The sequence below is a fragment of the Nanorana parkeri genome, unplaced genomic scaffold (genome assembly GCF_000935625.1).
Source record: "Nanorana parkeri isolate BGI_ZX_2015 unplaced genomic scaffold, ASM93562v1 scaffold548, whole genome shotgun sequence".
NCBI classification, from domain to species: Eukaryota; Metazoa; Chordata; class Amphibia; order Anura; family Dicroglossidae; genus Nanorana; species Nanorana parkeri.
In genome coordinates, this window is record NW_017306816.1 from 170,006 (window position 1) to 187,102 (window position 17,097).

Consider the following 17,097-nt stretch of genomic DNA (forward strand, 5'->3'; position numbering starts at 1 on the left):
TTTTTCAAAAAGGGCATTTTTTTTTTTTTTTTTGTGAAGGCGCCTGATGGTGTGAAATGCCTCATATTTTCTCATTTCTTCAGTTCTTGGCAAGTCTTGTGTGCCGTTCTCAGTAAAGTACTATGGAATCCCATTGACTGTTCTTTGTAGGCTCCTTGAACTGTTGTCACAGTAGCATCCCATCTCTAAATATGATTTCTCAGAATGCTCCCTGTTCCTGTAATTGGCTCACTCCCTTTCCCGGAATTATACACCTCACTTGAGTTTGTTACAGGTAGCAGGTAGCCTCTTGTATGACTTATGTCGTCACCAGGTATTTCCTTTTGCTTGTTGCTGTGCAAGTTTTAATATTTTTTTGAGGTCCCTTCAAGTCTAAAGAGGGTACACAGTTCCTTACTGCAGCACTGGGATTGCTCATAACAGTTAAGGTAAAAGCTCCCACTTGGCTTTCATATTAAAAATATTGCAGCAAGCATGTGTCATCTCTCTTCACTTCTCTCCTTTGCCATACAAAAAAAGTTTTACATTTCCAGGACCTTTGGGCTCCTATATTCTCTGATCTCCCCAAGGCGGCCTAATGCAATCCAGGTACTGGGAACCCACTGGTTTTGGTATGAGTCATAGTTGTGCTTATACAAGGACTTCAGTGAGATTTCCAGTTTAAACTGAAATTCCCTATCTTGTGTCCCTCACGGGTATCAGAAATACCCCGTTCTTTTACCATTTACATTTTGGCCACCTCCGTCAGCTATAACGTTGAAGCCTCACTTTGAGCAAAATAAATCGACCAATAACTATATAGTGCAAGGAGCTACCTGAATGGATACAAATAGATTGGATAATTTTGGCTAGGTCCACATTTTACAAAGTTTAGTTATAGTTACAAAGTTTGTATGGTTAGATTGTAACATGTATGGCGCTCGTAAGGGTATTTTAAGGCATTCCGAGCCACAGAATGAGTCACAAATCATAATGTGAGACACAGGACAAGAGATGATAAAGTGTGAAAATATATCTGACGCACAAAGTGATCATTGGTAGACTAGACCTATAGACAGTGCTGTTTGCGTGCAGGCTACAATGAAAGTGAACCTGACAAGAGTGCAGCCATATCTTGTGGAACCCTGTTGGTTTCTAGGCCCATTCTGTATATGGGGACTTTGATTTCTGGCTAAATTGGTATTAAGCTTCTCCCTTCCTTTTTGCTTTTTGTTCCTTTTTTCAGTTCCAGACAAAAGCCTTTGCTGCTCATCGGAATTGAGGTCTTTTACATTTGATAGGGGTGGGAGGTAACCCATGGAGGGAGCAGTGCTTGGTCTCCATGTGGGCCGACTGATGGGCCCCATGTACTGCCTGAGCCTAGGATCCAGGTAGTGACACATGGATCAGTTTGAAGATTAACACAGGTATTTGCAACACTGTTAAGGTGCCCTTATACTGTGCGAAATTCAGTCCAGTTTTTGAGGAACTGGCCGCAATTCGCACTGTCGGCACCCTTTCGGCTGACGCTCCTCAATCAGCTCATTGTAAGAGGCGGTTGAAACATTTTCAAACGATCAGAGCCAGCAGCCAATGAGCTTCCCTCTCTGGTCGGATATTCTGACAGGTGCCATCAGCCGCTGTATGTAAACAGCGGGGATTCCTCGATCGACACGCTGTGTTGATGGAGCAATCGGGTCTATTTTTTTTTTTTTCCTTCAGCCCACAGCCAGCTTCCCCTTAGAGATGTTTTAGGGCAGAAGAGGTTAATGTTCAGATCAAACTCTTCCTCTTAACATCTGCACAGGCAGAGAGGGCAGTTTATAAAAGCCATTTTGCACTAATATTTGCCTCAGTAAGCATAACAACAACTGCCGGTCAGCTTTAGTAGTAGCAAATCAGTGGAAAAATAAGTCCCTGAGTTCCATTGAGCAGTTCTATTCAGAGGATATTTAACCTTTGAAGACATACCTGACAGCAACTACACCAATTGCATTCCTGTGTCGCTGAATTAATTTTCTGTATATAATTTGAGCAAATGTGAACTTTGCAGCTTCAAAAAGAGCATTGAGGATTTTTTTTTTTTCTTCAGTGGTTTCCTTCATTCCAGGGGCGGAAACCGAATGGAAATCAGTGAGAGATTTTCTGCTTTTTGAGGCTCCAAGTTATTGCTTAACAAACATTACAACTTTCCAAAGGAATCTGAAAAAGGCCAACGGCAGCTCACACACTCTCCCCCGTGTTCTGCGCCCCGCGAGCAGGCGGCTCACACAGGCCTCTTGTACAAGCCGTGTTTGTTCAGGGAAACGGACTAGGAATCAAAACATTGGATCGAGTGTTAAAAGATGTATTTTGATTCAAACAACCTTTGCAGTTATGACTGCCTTCGTCTTAATATTTACTGAAAATGCTTGCTTGTACTGCTTAACCTAGAAGTTTGCAGCGCTGCTCTCTATAAAATCGCCAGCGGTCGGGCATGGTTTTATGACTTCCTCCCCTTCAAGGTTTATGAAATATTTCCACATAATTTAAAACCGTCTGCTGAAACATTCAGATTAGGAAGGGCCGAGAGAGGTTCTAAAGACTGGACGGCCCTTTTAAGGTTAACGTGCCTTGGGTAGCTAAAGAGAACTAGTTACAACTGGGCTTATGCAAGAATGTGAATATTGAGTCTTCCATTATTACGATATTACAGTCTTAAAGCATAGCCAAAAGCAACATGTTACTATGTAGCAGGTTACTAATTCTCGCATTTGGTGGCTGCATTAGTTTTCTAGGCTTCCTTTCCTTTATTTGTATCTGATGTTACAGCCAGTGAGTATTATTTTTAACAGGCCGAGCTGTCCAGCAAAAGTGGCAGATACAGGGTTGGGACCAACCATTTAACACTGACAGGGGTGCATACAATGGTTAGCAAATATTTAAATTATGTAAAATGTTTATCCAAAAAGAAAATCAACAACATTTTTGCTGTAACAGCTTAAGAAGTGTTAGCTGGAATTCAGCTTTGATTTGTTAGACAAGTCCATCTAAAATGACTCTCCCCACAGGGTGACAGTGCTGCTGTCCAAGGATGGCACCATTGCTCCTCCATAGAGTAGCCAAAGCTTTATTTTTTATTTTTACAGCTTCTGGAAATGTTACTTTTGGAATTCAAGTAATTATTCCAGCAGCAGTGAGATAATTACTTGTATTCATGATTCAGAACTAATTTGACTTGAAATAATTATTCAGCTGAGTTGGGCTTTAAAACTGCCTGCAGGCTAATACATTGTATGTGTAGAATATGGCAACTGGTGAGTTCAGAGTACATAGAAGCAAGCATTCTCCGCCCTTGCAGGATTGATTTATCTGACACTCTAATAACATTTTCGATTGTTTTTCCCTTATTATTTACTTGTGTTTTGTATTTTTCCCTCTTCGCTTCATATGTTCCCTTTTATGTGCTCTGAACAGCATTTGCCAAGTGGGGTGACCGTATTTCCTGACTCCTATTGTCTTTTTACGTGAGAGCTACATGGATAATATCTTGCATATTTTATATTGGCCAGTACTGAATGTTATTTTCTCTGATTTTTGTTTTTTGGTTGTTGATGGAATATCTTACTGGACAGTGGCTTCACATTTAAAACGTAGTTCCACTGTTACTGATTAAAAAAACAATCCTGCCCTGGAAAGCTACATACATGGCAAACATTGTGGTCGCGTTTACACCTGTTGATGTTTCCATAAAAGTTCACATTCAATTCCATTCACCTCTAAGGCTGGGTTCACACCTAGGCGTATCGAATATGCGCGTTTGTCGTGCGTTTCGTGCCGCACGTTTTTACCGCAGTTCACGGTAAAAAAACGCGCGACAAACGCGTGTTTCCGAGGGCTACCTGGCTGTATCCCAATGGATACGCGCGGCAAATACGCCCCAAAGAAGCTCCTGTACTTCTTTGGGCGTAGGGCGTTTTGTAGCGCATTCATACGGCCTGTAATACGCCCAGGTGTGAACCATACCCATAGGAAATAATGGGATTTCGGTGTTTGAGCGTTTTGCACATCGTAGGAACGCGCTCCAAAACGCCCAGGTGTGAACCAGGCCTTACTCCCTGTTTCATGATATGGTCACATGCTCATTGGCACTGTTGGGAGCAGTAGTAAGCCAAAGGAAGGTGCCTGGAGTTAAGCTCTAAATATATGCAATGGTTAATGCAGGTATTTAAATTGCACCAACAATTTTTGGATCACTTTAAATGTACATTCACATTAATCCCTGCCCTCAAGGAGCTTACACTCTATGGTCCCTATCTCACATGTATCCAGACACATACTACAACCAGTTTAGACCAGAGCCTATCAACCTGCCACCATGTGTTTGGAGTGTGGGAGGTAACTGGAGCACCCGGAAGAAACCTACACATGGGCAGGGAAAACATGCAAACTCCATGTAGGTAGTGTCCTGGTTAGAAGTTCAACCAAGGACCCTAGTGCTGCAAGGCAGAAGTGCTAACCACTTAGCCACTATTATCAAAAACCTGGCAATCAAGTTTTCATACTAGGCTTCTCTTCTTCGATCATTTATCATATAGATGTAAGCATACAATACCATACATTTCTTGGCTTCATACTGCTAATGTCAGATCCGGCAGTAGTGTCCCGCCTTAACACAGCGACTACCATTCCGTTGGAGAATGCGTAGGGTCTTTAAGGCCCCAACTGCACATCAGTTGGAGACCATTTCTAGAGATCTGTTCCCACTGGACTGTTTGTGTCTTAGAATCCTGGGTGCAGGAGGTGGGTACCCCCCTCCTTTGTTTCCCACCTCCAACCTTCCTCTATTATTGCACAGATTAACGGATGTCTTTGGATCCTACTGCTGATTGGCTGTTCGGTTGACTGTTTTTCACCTGGCTCCCTCAACAAATGTCGATTTGAAGAATCGACTTTCGCCACAGTAGGTGCTACCAGCTGGGCCACCCATGGATCACCCATGGATTAGCTTTTGGCCAATTCAACAGGAGATGGCAGAAATTTGAATCATAGTTGGCCAGCTTTACTTTTGCCCTTTTAGAAGGCTGGCTTTACTGACCAGTAGCTAGATAAAGCAGGAAGCGACCCCATCCTGTCAACTATAGTAGCTGGTCAAGAAATGCATAATAGTGCTCCTAGGGTGCTCTGCAAGGTTTGTAGAAGTACATGAAGGCATCACTAGGTGCCGCCTTTCAGGGTCTGGACAGTTGGATATATTCCATAATCTTTATTGCCAGCTCACAGTTGTTTGAATCTGAGTTCTTGAATCTGGTTGGTAACTGTGCAACAAAGACAGTTCTTTCACATAAGAGACCTGTGTAATTATACTTGGTAAATAATCAGTTGTTTCCATGGGATTTCCTGGTTTCCCTGAGTCATGGCACTAAGTTATACGGAGATATTTCATGTGGGAGTTGACAACCATTTATTTCATAAACTTTTCATATATGCATAATGGGAAATATTAATGAAGGAGCCTGAGGGAATCAATGCCTCTGTTACCCACACCAGTTGACGCTGTCTTTCATTCATCATACTGCCCTGGAAAAAGGGAAGAGAGAATCTGATTGGCCATTATGGAGAAAAATTCTTCCCTCCTAAGGCTTAAATGAGATCCATTATGTTGGCAGGCGAGCCTCATGACATACCATGTGGTAGAGGTCCAGCCATTTTCAAAGCGGCAGCCTGTACTGGGCTTCAGACAGGTTGGGCCTACACTTACATCACTCCAAAAACGTCGACATCTTCCAGACATACGTTCAGGGCATAAAACTATGGGTGTTTCTTTATCCTGAGCCTGGGTAATACCAGTCTGAGAAAATATAAAAAGCCGTTTGAGTATACAGAGAGACAAGTCACGTTAGTGACGTGGGAGAATTTCGCAGGGACGGAGCCAGGAGTCAAGGCGTGTTTCATGAAACATTACCAAGAGTTGTTACTTGGATGAAAATACAGTCTCAATCCAATAAATACTCTCTTTTTGTTTTATGTAATTCTCAAATCTAGGAACATGACGGCTTCACAACAAACCAGCTTAGCAACCAAATACTTAAAATTATGAAGTTTTCAATGTTCTTCAACGCAAAAATAATTTTCAAGTACAAGTCCATATAAGGAATTTAAGGCACTATGCAGGAAACATCGTGTCTCACATATGTAAGAGCCCTGACCTGTTAAGGCATAGACTCCACTAGACCTCTGAAGGCATGTTGTGATATCTTTCACCAAGCCGTCAGATGGATCCTGTTAAGTCCTGTAAGTTGTGAGGTGAGGCCTCCATAGATTGGACTTGTTTTTCCACAACATCCCACAGTTGCTTGATTGGAATCAGATCTGGAGAATTTGGAGGCGACGTCAACACCTCAAAGTCATTGTGGTGCTCCTCAAACCATTCTTGAGCCATTTGTGCTGTCTGACCAGGCGCACTATCTTGCTAAAAGAGGCCACTGCCATCAGAGAATACCGTTTCCATGAAGGGGTGTACTTGGTCAGTAACAATGTGTAGGTCGGTGGTTCATGTCAAAGTAACATCCACATGAATGGCAGGACCCAATGTTTCCCAGCAGAGCAATACCCAAAGCATCACACTGTCTCCACTGGCTTGTCTTCCTTTGCATAGTACATCCTGGTGCCATCTCTTCACCAGATAAGCCACACACATGCACCCGGCCATCTACATATTATAACACTTGATTCATCAAGCCACCTTCCATTTGCTCTGTGGTCCAGTTCTGATGCTCACGTGCCCATTGTGTGCACTTTTGGCAGTGGACAGAGATGAGCATGGGCGCCCTTGACTGGTCTGCGACTATGCAGCTCTATACGCAAAAAAGCTGCGATGCACTGTGTGTTCTATATCGAAAAATATAATGTATTATATGTGACCAATATATTATAATCGGTGTCTTTTTTTTTTTTTTTTTCTCTTTTTGTTTTAGAGAGCAGAAATTTTACTGGCACTTGAAGCTTGTGTTTCCTCACTGTCAAGCAGAATTCACAGATAAGAGGTATTTCTTTACATATTTGCCCAAACACTTAATAATTATGTTTCCAAACGGCTCTAATTCTCGCAGCTCAGCAGTACAAGCTCACAAAGGGACAGAGCAGTCTCCAGCAACTGTCTACTAGTTTGGAAAAGGGAAGAAGTAGGAAAAGGGAGCAGGGAAGTAGTCACTGCTCCAAGCTCCCTCCTGTGATGCATACAAATTTAGTAAACTAAACATGAGATTGTAGTCCATCACGGGAGTGAGCTTGGAGCGGTGACTACTTTACACCGGGACCATGGGGAACAAAAGTAGCCGCACTCCAGAAGGAAGGACAGTGTCGGCACCAATTCAGAGATGATTTGCGGACCTACAGACGCGTGATAAACAAATAAGCTACTAATAAGTTTAGTGTGACTTTAAACATCCATTGCATTGTCCTTATTCATGTTTTCTGACCAACTATCAGTGCAGGTGATTTATGTGTCTGCTTCTGATTTTGTTTGGAAGGGTTCCAGATGACAGAACACTTGGCGAGATTCTGAAAAATTACATTGATCCGACACAGTCCGATCCAACCATTCGACAAAGGTAACCAGCTCCTTTTTTCTTTTGTTATCACTGTGTTCTTCTCCACCTGCAATTTTTAACATTTGCTTTCTCATACATTTTAAAGTCATTCTTGCCACGGGTTGGATGGGTCATTGAAGAGGGTAGTCTGCTCTGAAGTTTGTCTTGTTACTGCAGACCCCTGCTGCTTTAAGACCAGCCACCATGCCATTTTATGTTTTGTTTTTGGGAGACCTGCACAAGCAGAAGAGATCATAAAATGTCCTTTGTATATGACCTGGTGGGGGTGGAACTCAAAAACCTGGTTCTGGAAGATTAAATGTTCTATATTTCTCAGTGTCACACAATATATAAATCCACTTTGTACGCACTATATGGCTTTGCAAACCCAGACATCACTGAGAAGCACATAGCCTGTACAGAGAGCAGAGATGTGGAAGGGACCCAGTAGCCCCACCAACTACAGACTGCCTGTAGAAATCTACAGGAGTGGGTGGATACAAGACCAGTCGCCCTGCACAAGAAGAGGGAGAAGCAGTGACTGGTCTATATCAAAGGAAATTCCTTCACACAGCATAATCTGAGAGTTGTTTTGTAATCGATTACTGAACAGATCTGGAAGAAATACAGAAAGGATGCCAAGAGTCACTTAAAAATACAAATTGCTCTTGTATTAAGATAATATTTATTTAGCCCGGATTTCAGCTGTAACTTTCATGAGCACTAAGTGGCCTGTGTGACAAAGCATGACATGGATGTAATTTCTGGTTACATGTGCAGGTTTAAAGCAAACATATGAGTTTGTTATGATTGCAGTTTTTTTGTTTTTCAGGTTAAAGGAGTATGTGGGATCTCCTTGTGATGTAAAGGTCTTTATGGAAGCAGAAAAGAAGGAGCCTGGTCCAAAGAGGTAGGCTACAGCAAAATGTGGATTATATACTTTTCAAAGTGTGCAAGTCATATGTGCAGATCTTTTAAATGGCATCTCCGCTAAGCAGGTACTAGAGGGTTCTTGCTGGTGTCCATAAACCTGGACTCTGGGCACGTTGCTAAATACACAGATGAAATGCAGATAATAGAACTATCTGAGCTGGAAAAGATTTATAACTGTGCTGTATGTTTTATGATTCATGCACAGGTGCCAAATAGCATAGCCAGGTCTCCAAACTCCACTTCAATAATATCAGTACAGCTTGGCCAAGGAACTGCCCCTAGCCTGCTGATTGGAGGGTAACTACATCACCATTTTTTTTTTTATCTTAGTCACTTCACCTGTTAGGAAGCCACCACTGCTAGACCGACAGCACTGCATCATAGCAGAGAATGGCTGTTAGTACTTGACCCTTCCTTCTCCCTGTCCTGCTTTGAAAGGTATTACATGAAGCTAATATAAGGACACATTTGTTGTAAATAGATCATCAATAAATATACAACTGGATTCATTTTTCTTGGTTTTCTTGAGGTTCAGAATAAAATGTATCTCGTGCTGCTTTTTTCTTTTTGCATTCAGGAAACCTCCCCAATCGTAGGCGCACACCTAAAATCCTCAACTTTGTTAAAACTCCAGCTATCCCTCTGTCTGCCAGTATCTCACAATGCATTGTGGGAGCCTCCTTTTTGGTTCCTGAGACTGTTGTTTTTGGGGAGTCTCGGCACATTCTAAACATTCACTCCCAGGAGGTCACAGGTTCACTCGAGCCCATTCCACTTCTTGAACGTTATTTTATAGTTAAACAAAATTCTTGTGGCACTGCCAGTTTTTTTTTCTTAGAGCATAATTAGATGCACTGAAAACTGATCACCGCTTCTGTCTATGACTGTATTTGCATTTTCTATTTCACTTCTTGTGTTTCTCTAAAAACGCAGAGATTTTTTTTTTATTTTTTTTATTTAATATTCACTGCTTGTCCAAAAAAAAAAGTCACACACTCAAATATTTCGTTGGACCACCTTTAGCTTTAATTACGGCATTCATTTGTCGTGACATAATTTCCATAAGCTTATACAATGTCGCAACATTTATTTCCATCCAGAGTTGCATTCATTTTTCACCAAGATCTTGTAGTGATGATGGGAGAGTCGGACCTCTGTGTAATGTCTTCTCCAGCACATCCCAAAGATTCTCAATGGGGTTAAGGTTTGGACTCTGGTGGCCAATCCATGTGTGAAAAGGAGGTCTCATGCTCCCTGAACCACTCTTTCACAATTTGAGCTCAATGAATCCTGGCATTGTCCTCCTGGAGTATACCCAATGTGCCATCGGGGGAAGAAAAAAAACCTGATCATTCAGTATATTCAGGGAGGCAGCTAACCTCATTTTTTGGCCACGTAATTTTGCTGAACCTAGACCTAATATCCAATGGAAGGCTCTGACCTATTTGCTTAGCTAAATCCAGGTGGTGACTTTTTTTTCTTAGACAGGCAGTGTATATCAGCGCAAGGAAAATGAACTATCAATGTCTATAGACGGTTTGTGTTTGTTTTTAAACTGTATCAAGTGTTTTTACTGGAGAAGCTTCAAACATGCTTTCAAATTGAAAAAAAAAAATCTCAGTATACACTATATGGCCAAACTTTTTGTGGACACCTGACGGTCACAACTATATGAGATTGTTGGATATCCAATTCCAGAACCATGGGCATTAATATGGCATTAATATGGCATTAGTGACAGTCCTGTTTTAGTTATCCTGGGAAGGCTTTCTGCAAGGTTTTGGAGTGTGTCTGGGGGAATTAGTGCCGATTCAGCCTATATAGCATTTGTGTGGTCAAGGAACTAATATTGGATGAGAGGATCTGGCTCCCAGTTAACATTGTAGGTAATACCAAAGGTGTTCAGTAGGGTTGAGATCAGAGCAGCCCAGTCAATATCCTCTACGCCAGACTCCTCAAACCATGTCTTTTATGGAGCTGGCTTTGTATACAAGGGTACAGTTATGCTGTAACAAAAAGTACCTTCCCTAAGCTGTTGTCACAAGGTTTAAATTCACAATTCTCTGTAATGTCTTTGTATGCTGTAACCGTACCCTTCCCTGGAAAGACCTGAACCCAAGAATTCGCATCGGTGTCCAAAAACCTGTGGCCATATAGATAGGTGTGGTGATCGTGTTAAAAAAAAATTGGCCATATAGTGTAAATGTGATGAAATGCAGTAAATACAATTTTAATTAATCAGTAAAGCAATGCAAAACACATGAAAGGAAATGTTATAAGAGATGTGTAGGCTTCCATACAATGATCATGACTTAAATACCTAATTTCATCATAATTGCTGAGGGTTTAATCTCCTGCATAATACAGATAATATTTTGTAACTCAGGTATTATGAGCTGGATATCAGTAGAAGTCTGAGAGCGAATCTCCAGAAGAAGACAGTAGTTGAGTTTCCAACTTTGTATGTGACGTTGAAAGGCTTCAGCAAAGACATGGTGTTGGTGGATCAAGGTAAGCAGATGTGATATGCCTGTTGAGTTTGACAGATCACCGTACCTGCCTCCTGAGCCCCTGAAGCTCCTTCTGAAAGTCATTACTTGCATAGGCCTATGTGTTTCTCCATGGGACAATGCAAGTGCTTGGCAGTTAGTCACTCAGGCACCAAATGCAGCTTTGAGGGAGGAGGAGGTATGCCTATTCTACCTATACCAGGTACTCTGGGGGAAGTGAGTTCACCTACTGAAGGTATGCTGAGGAACCTTCTGTTGCCCACCATACAACGCCTGCTTTCATTTTATTTTAGTTTCCCGCAGTACAAGTCTACTGTTTTAGCATGCCTTTTGCTGCAAGCAGGCTGGACGGTCTGCTTTGACCTGTGTGCAATGATGGAAGTATGACCATGATTGATTGTGGAAAGTGAATGTACGTAGCTTAATACTATTTGTGCTGAGAGAAACATTTCTTAAGTTTTGACAAGTGTGGAAAAGGGTTACAACCTGTGCAAGTTTTTATTGTGGTCTGCATCTCTACTGGGGAGATTCACTCCCGTTTATACTGGTGATCATTATCACCGAGAGAAAGTGATGGTAAATCCAAAACCTTTTGAGTTGTCACCAGAGCAAGAGGTGAGGGTTAATCACCCAATGGGGACGATTTTGCAATATGTGGATTTCTCTCACTTTGGTGAGGTTCTCTTTCATTTCCTGTTGCATCTCCAGGAGAGGAAATAAAAAGAAATCTCTTTAGCAGTACGAAGGCAGGAGCGAAATAACACAATCTGGATTTGAACCCTTCCCTATCCAAATAAATATTGGCCATGCACTCACTATTTGGGAGATTTGGACTTGATATGAAAGGATGCCTCATGCTCAATAAAAGGACCACTGTAAATAATCCATTTTCTTTTCTTTCTAGAAAATAAGCCGTCACCATCTGCTTTATGAAGAAGGGGGGAAATGAGAGCATCTTGATGTTGCATAGTATTTGAGGTTGAAAAAAGACACAAGTCCATCAAGTTCAACCTTTTGTGTGTGTTCTGATGTGTAAATTACTGGAGGACTCTGTACATGTGTAAAGGAATTTGCTTTATTGTAACCAGTTTTTATGTATGTTTGATACACTTATTTTTTTTCTAACAGGGCTTCATTGTAACAATTGTCCACTGCTGCTTTTCCCATGTTTGTAAATCTCTTTTAATCATAGACATTAGATGGACATTTTTGTTTCATTACGTTTTACTGTTTTACCATAAAGAACATGGCAAAAGAGTTGTGTGGTATGTTAAAGTGCAATTGTCATGCGAGATGTACAGTGTGAATCCTCTGTAATTGCCCTTTGCCTGGCTGTGTTTGCCTTCTGGGTCGCATACAAGCAGCAAGCATACAACTAATGAGGTCATTTTTTATCTCTTCTTTTTACCACAGTATTGAAACCTGCATGACAACCAAGTAACTAGCACTTTAGAAGGTCAGCAATGGCGGCCTACATATTTCTGTCATCACAACTTTCCTTTAAAAGCAACCCTCTCACAGAAATAAGGTTTATCAAGCAAGCATGTACCTGAACAAGGGGGGTACTTGCATTTCCTGCTGCTCACGCTGCTTCCTCCACTCGTGAGGAATGAAACTAAAGCTTCCTTATTTAAAGCTGACATTTAGTCAACTAATCTTTTATCTTCCCTGGTTCCTCCTTTTTCTCCATTACCATAATAATGACATTTTGAAATAAACCTTTCCGTTTCCATTACATACCTTATTTTAGACCCACTCGCTGAGTCTCTGCTTCTGTATGCAATGCAGACAGACCGTGGCTGGTGGGAGGAGCTGGCAGATTATTGTACATAGCTTTCTGAGAACATCACAGCACTCTGCCTCAGAACTCTTCTCAAGATCCCTCAGTCCTAATGCACGCAGTGCACTGTTTCTTAGGAGGAGTTATGCTACTATCAAAATGCCTCAAAATTAGGCCGGGAGAAGTTGTGCTTTCAGTGTCTCTGCTGTGAACGGTCAAAATACATTTCTCCAAAGTACCTGCAGCTACACAGGTGAATAAGAACTTGTTTTCAATCCTTTACTTGTTGTTCGGAATATATAAATATATATTTTTTTCAATATTCTAATGTCCTTGGTCTGTGCACAGGTTCACTTAAAGGCAGAGGCGGGGTCTCTCCCTATGATCCTTAGCTGGAGCATCTTACGGCTCTTTCTTTAACAGCCCACTCACACTATTGTGCTCTGGTAATGTGTGTTGCCGGGTGCTGCCACAAATGCTGCATGCACTTTATTTGGTGCATTAGGCAGCCCAGTCAAATTAATTTGAAATCGTTTTCAGTAGAGGTGCACTGTAAATTAAATTTTGAGACCAAAAATAGAAAGAAATGTCAGGCTGAAACCGAAAAAAAAAATTTTTTTGAACCTTTTCTAAATTAAATTTTTTAATATTTTCATTTTTTAACTTTACTGTTGAGGGGCTTCGGTGAAGTATCTGGGGTCTAAATAGACTCCTGATATTTCCGTTTTGCAATAGAAAAAGTGATTGAGGACACAGTCCTCAATCCTTCTCTTTTTTTTTTTTTCTGCAGCCCCAGCACTGAATGAAAAGGAATCCTCTATACTGAGTGTTCCTCTTCATTCATAAATTGTGGACATAGAATGAGTTACCGGGTACACAATCATGAATGAATAGGAAGTGACGTAGATCACTTCCCATTCATTCATAACTGGTACATAGTAACTCATACTATGTCCAGTTATTTACAAGCACTCAGCGATCACGGAGTGCTTGTACCCGCTCCAGCCTGACTCATTGTCACAGGAGGGTGAGCCGGCTGTGCGGGGTGGAGAGCTCCGTTTTATTTGACAGCCGATTCCTCCCCCTCACTGCTGACTCGGTCTCCAGTGACAGCTGTCTCTGCCTACACGCTGCTCTACTGATGTGGTGCGGGAGGAGAGCCCGGCCCCCTGTGGCACGCTGGCAACGCTCTCCCTTGCCGCACCGCTAGACCCTTAGCTGTTTCAGAGGGGACACAGAGCAGTGCCCAGCAGGGAGGATAGAAACTATAGATGCACCGCAATTTCGGCCATAGTGATGTTTCGGCGGCCAAACTTTCGGTGCATCCCTAATGTTCATGGCTCGTGTAACCCCTGCTAAAACTAATTCATCCTTTCTTTAAGTGGAGAAAAATGTCCCCTTCCCAATGGTGTTGAGAATGCAACCCTTGCAGACCGCTTACAAGATCATCGATGTCATGTCGTTGGCTCTGCTAAGTGGTGTAGGACCTGGTACTATGCAGGCACCATAAAATGGGAAGTCAATCAACCACAGATTGAGGAACCACTAGCAACCTCTGGAGGAATCCGAGGGGGCCCATGAAAACCTGGATCAGATTGGCTTTCTAATGTATTGCTCTGCAAAAACCTGGGAAACAGATGCAATTCAAACAGCCTAAATACACAAGTCATGCACACAAGAAATCAGCAGCTCCGAAGTCAAAATGTTTTCCTGGCAAATTACAGTTTGAATGATCTGCATTCCCAGCTGTTCTCATTCAAATTTCTGTTGTATGTGTTATTCTTACATAGGATGCAGATGCAGGAACTCATAGCAAGGTTAAACTGGTAATTGCAATGGAAACTCCAAGAATGTTCCAATATTTGTTTCTGGTAGCCCCTTTACCTACTGTACAAAGGCATTTCAGAAAACAGATTTTACCCTTCTATTCTGTAATCTTGACTTTGGGACAGTTTCCCCCCTACTTCCAAGTTAGGAAACATTTGTGTGACCATATTGTAAAACTGCTCTCGTTTGCATCTTTTTCTAAAAAAAGAAACTGCCAGGACGTGTCATTTCACACATGATTTTAGGGACAAAACTAAGATTGATCAAGTTAAGTGAGCCTGGGGGTCTTGTGCTGAAATATGAAGACAGGAAACCTCTTACCTGAACATGTGATATGAATGTATGGAATTCTATGACTGTACAGCTTGTGGAAACACTGGCAGCAGGCTTCTGTAAGGGATTTGTATATTTAAGATCTCAGAAAATGTCATTTTACAAGTGTTATAGTATTAAAAAAAGAATTCCAAACTCAGTGAACTTGTGTACTGCAGATGAACGGCAATGCTACAGGTTCAACTAAATGAAGGCTCTGCAAGGCTGGTTTTCTTTCCTTCACTCCACCTGCAAACAAGTCTGGTAGAAGCTTGCACAGGGCTTAGGACTCTCCTCCTGCCCCTATGTGGCAGTGCTGGGGTCTGGTGATTGGCCACTTTGGCACCCCACTCATCAAGAGGAAAATAAGGGCTTGACAATGCTGCCTTTTACCACCAAGTATTTCTATTTCCCAGACCAAAAGGAAGGAGAGTGCCATGTGGGGTGGGACCTTCAGCTACTTTTAGACACACCTGCTGCCCAATTTAAGCCTTGGTTGCCCATTCTTGTTTTGGTCTAGAGCTACCTCAGGGGCCAGCTTTCCAGGAGGAAAAACAATAACGGGGCTACACACACACACACACCTACCTCACTCTCTGTTGCAAAAAGTATTGGGACGCCTGCCTTTATACACACATAAACTTCTTTTTTTTTTAACAATGATTTTATTAGATTTTGTCAATAGAACAGAAATAATAAGCAAAAAGAATACAACACGGATACATAGACCAAAAAAAAATAAAAATAATCCTAACTATACACAAACAGTATCTGTAGATAGAAGATAAGCAATAAACTACACTATTATGCAGCAATAGATAAGGTCATCAATTAAACAATTGTATGTAAAAACAATCAGCATGAGATGACATTGCAGCATTAACAGAGAGATAGTAAGTGGCATAACAGGTAATGGAAGGCTTACATAAAAATTACTCCTAGTAGAAAGTCCAGGTACAACGTAGACATAGGGTAGTAGGTGTAAGTTGTGTTCCTCGCATATTCGCAATAAATATATAATGATCACAAAGGTCTGATACATAATAAACAGACTCAGGAATCTGGTGTCTGTCAACCAAAAGGCCCATTGTGAGGTGAAGGTGCGCGTTTTCAAATTAGCTTTGGCAAATAAAAATTCAAAGTGGGCATGCGTGTTTAATATTTGTACAACCACACTAAGTGAAGGAGGATCCGATTGTTTCCAGGCCCGTGCTATAGCTAGATGAGCAGCGATAAGAATGTGGGAGTCTACAGTTCTACAATCTGTAGGCCAATCATCCATTCCTATCCCCAAGAGGGCAAATTGTGGGGACCCAATACAGGGGAGCTGAGTAACTGCAGAAATGAAGGTGAAGACCGTATCCCAAAAGAATCTGATAGAGATAACAAGACCACCAGACGTGTGTCAAGGAGCCCACATTCCCACAAAGCAAAGCGGTGAGGATGAAGGATACATTTTGGTGAGTTTCTGAGGCGTAAAGTACCATTTGTGTAATATTTTCTGGAGGGATTCCCAGTGGCTCAGACATTTTGACGTTTTCAAGGGCCAAGAGATCACTTTGTACCAGTGTTCCGGGGATATGGAAAAGTGTAATTCATCCTCCAACCACTTCATAGATGGTAGTTTATCCTGAGTTATGGGTGCACTAAGTAGATTATAAAAGAAGGAGATCCCCTTTTTGGGCAAAGAACTAGCGCAAAAAAACTGTATGCCTCTCCTAAGAAGGGTTCCTCCAGTAACACTGACAGATTGCAGATAGTGTCTTATACGGAGGTATTTGTAGAAATCTCGGGCTGGAAGGGCATATTTGCCACGCAGCTCAGCAAATGATAGTATGTGTATACACACATAAACTTCAATGGCACCCCAGGCTTAGTCCATAGGGTTCAATTTTGAGTTGGCCCGTCCTTTGTCGCTATAACAGCTTCAACTCTTCTGGAAGGCATCCACAAGGTTTAGGAGTGTGTCTATGGGAATGTTTGACCATTCTTCCAGAAGCGCATTTGTGATGTCAGGTACTGCTGTTGGACGAGAAGGCCTGCTCTGCTTCTGGATTCGTCTGTAGCCTCTTTCTCTTTGCAGTGCATTCTATAGAGCATGGGTAGGCAACCTCAGCACTCCACAAATCCCATCATGCCTCTGGGAGTCATACCTGTGCCTGTCAGTCTTGCAATGCCTCATGGG

The 17,097-nt window shown here is 41.9% G+C and overlaps 1 protein-coding gene across 1 annotated transcript in view; it reads left to right on the forward strand.

Annotated features, from left to right (window-relative positions):
* ZNHIT6 (zinc finger HIT-type containing 6) overlaps positions 1-14,283 on the forward strand; it is a 25,596-nt gene extending 11,313 nt beyond the window's left edge. Inside the window, exons 6-10 of the mRNA XM_018561845.1 lie at positions 6,936-7,004; positions 7,491-7,571; positions 8,383-8,460; positions 10,870-10,994; positions 14,156-14,283. Coding sequence (XP_018417347.1) covers positions 6,936-7,004; positions 7,491-7,571; positions 8,383-8,460; positions 10,870-10,994; positions 14,156-14,283 — 481 coding nt within the window. The remainder of the gene's footprint in view (positions 1-6,935; positions 7,005-7,490; positions 7,572-8,382; positions 8,461-10,869; positions 10,995-14,155) is intronic.
* The last annotated feature ends 2,814 nt before the right edge of the window (positions 14,284-17,097 follow it).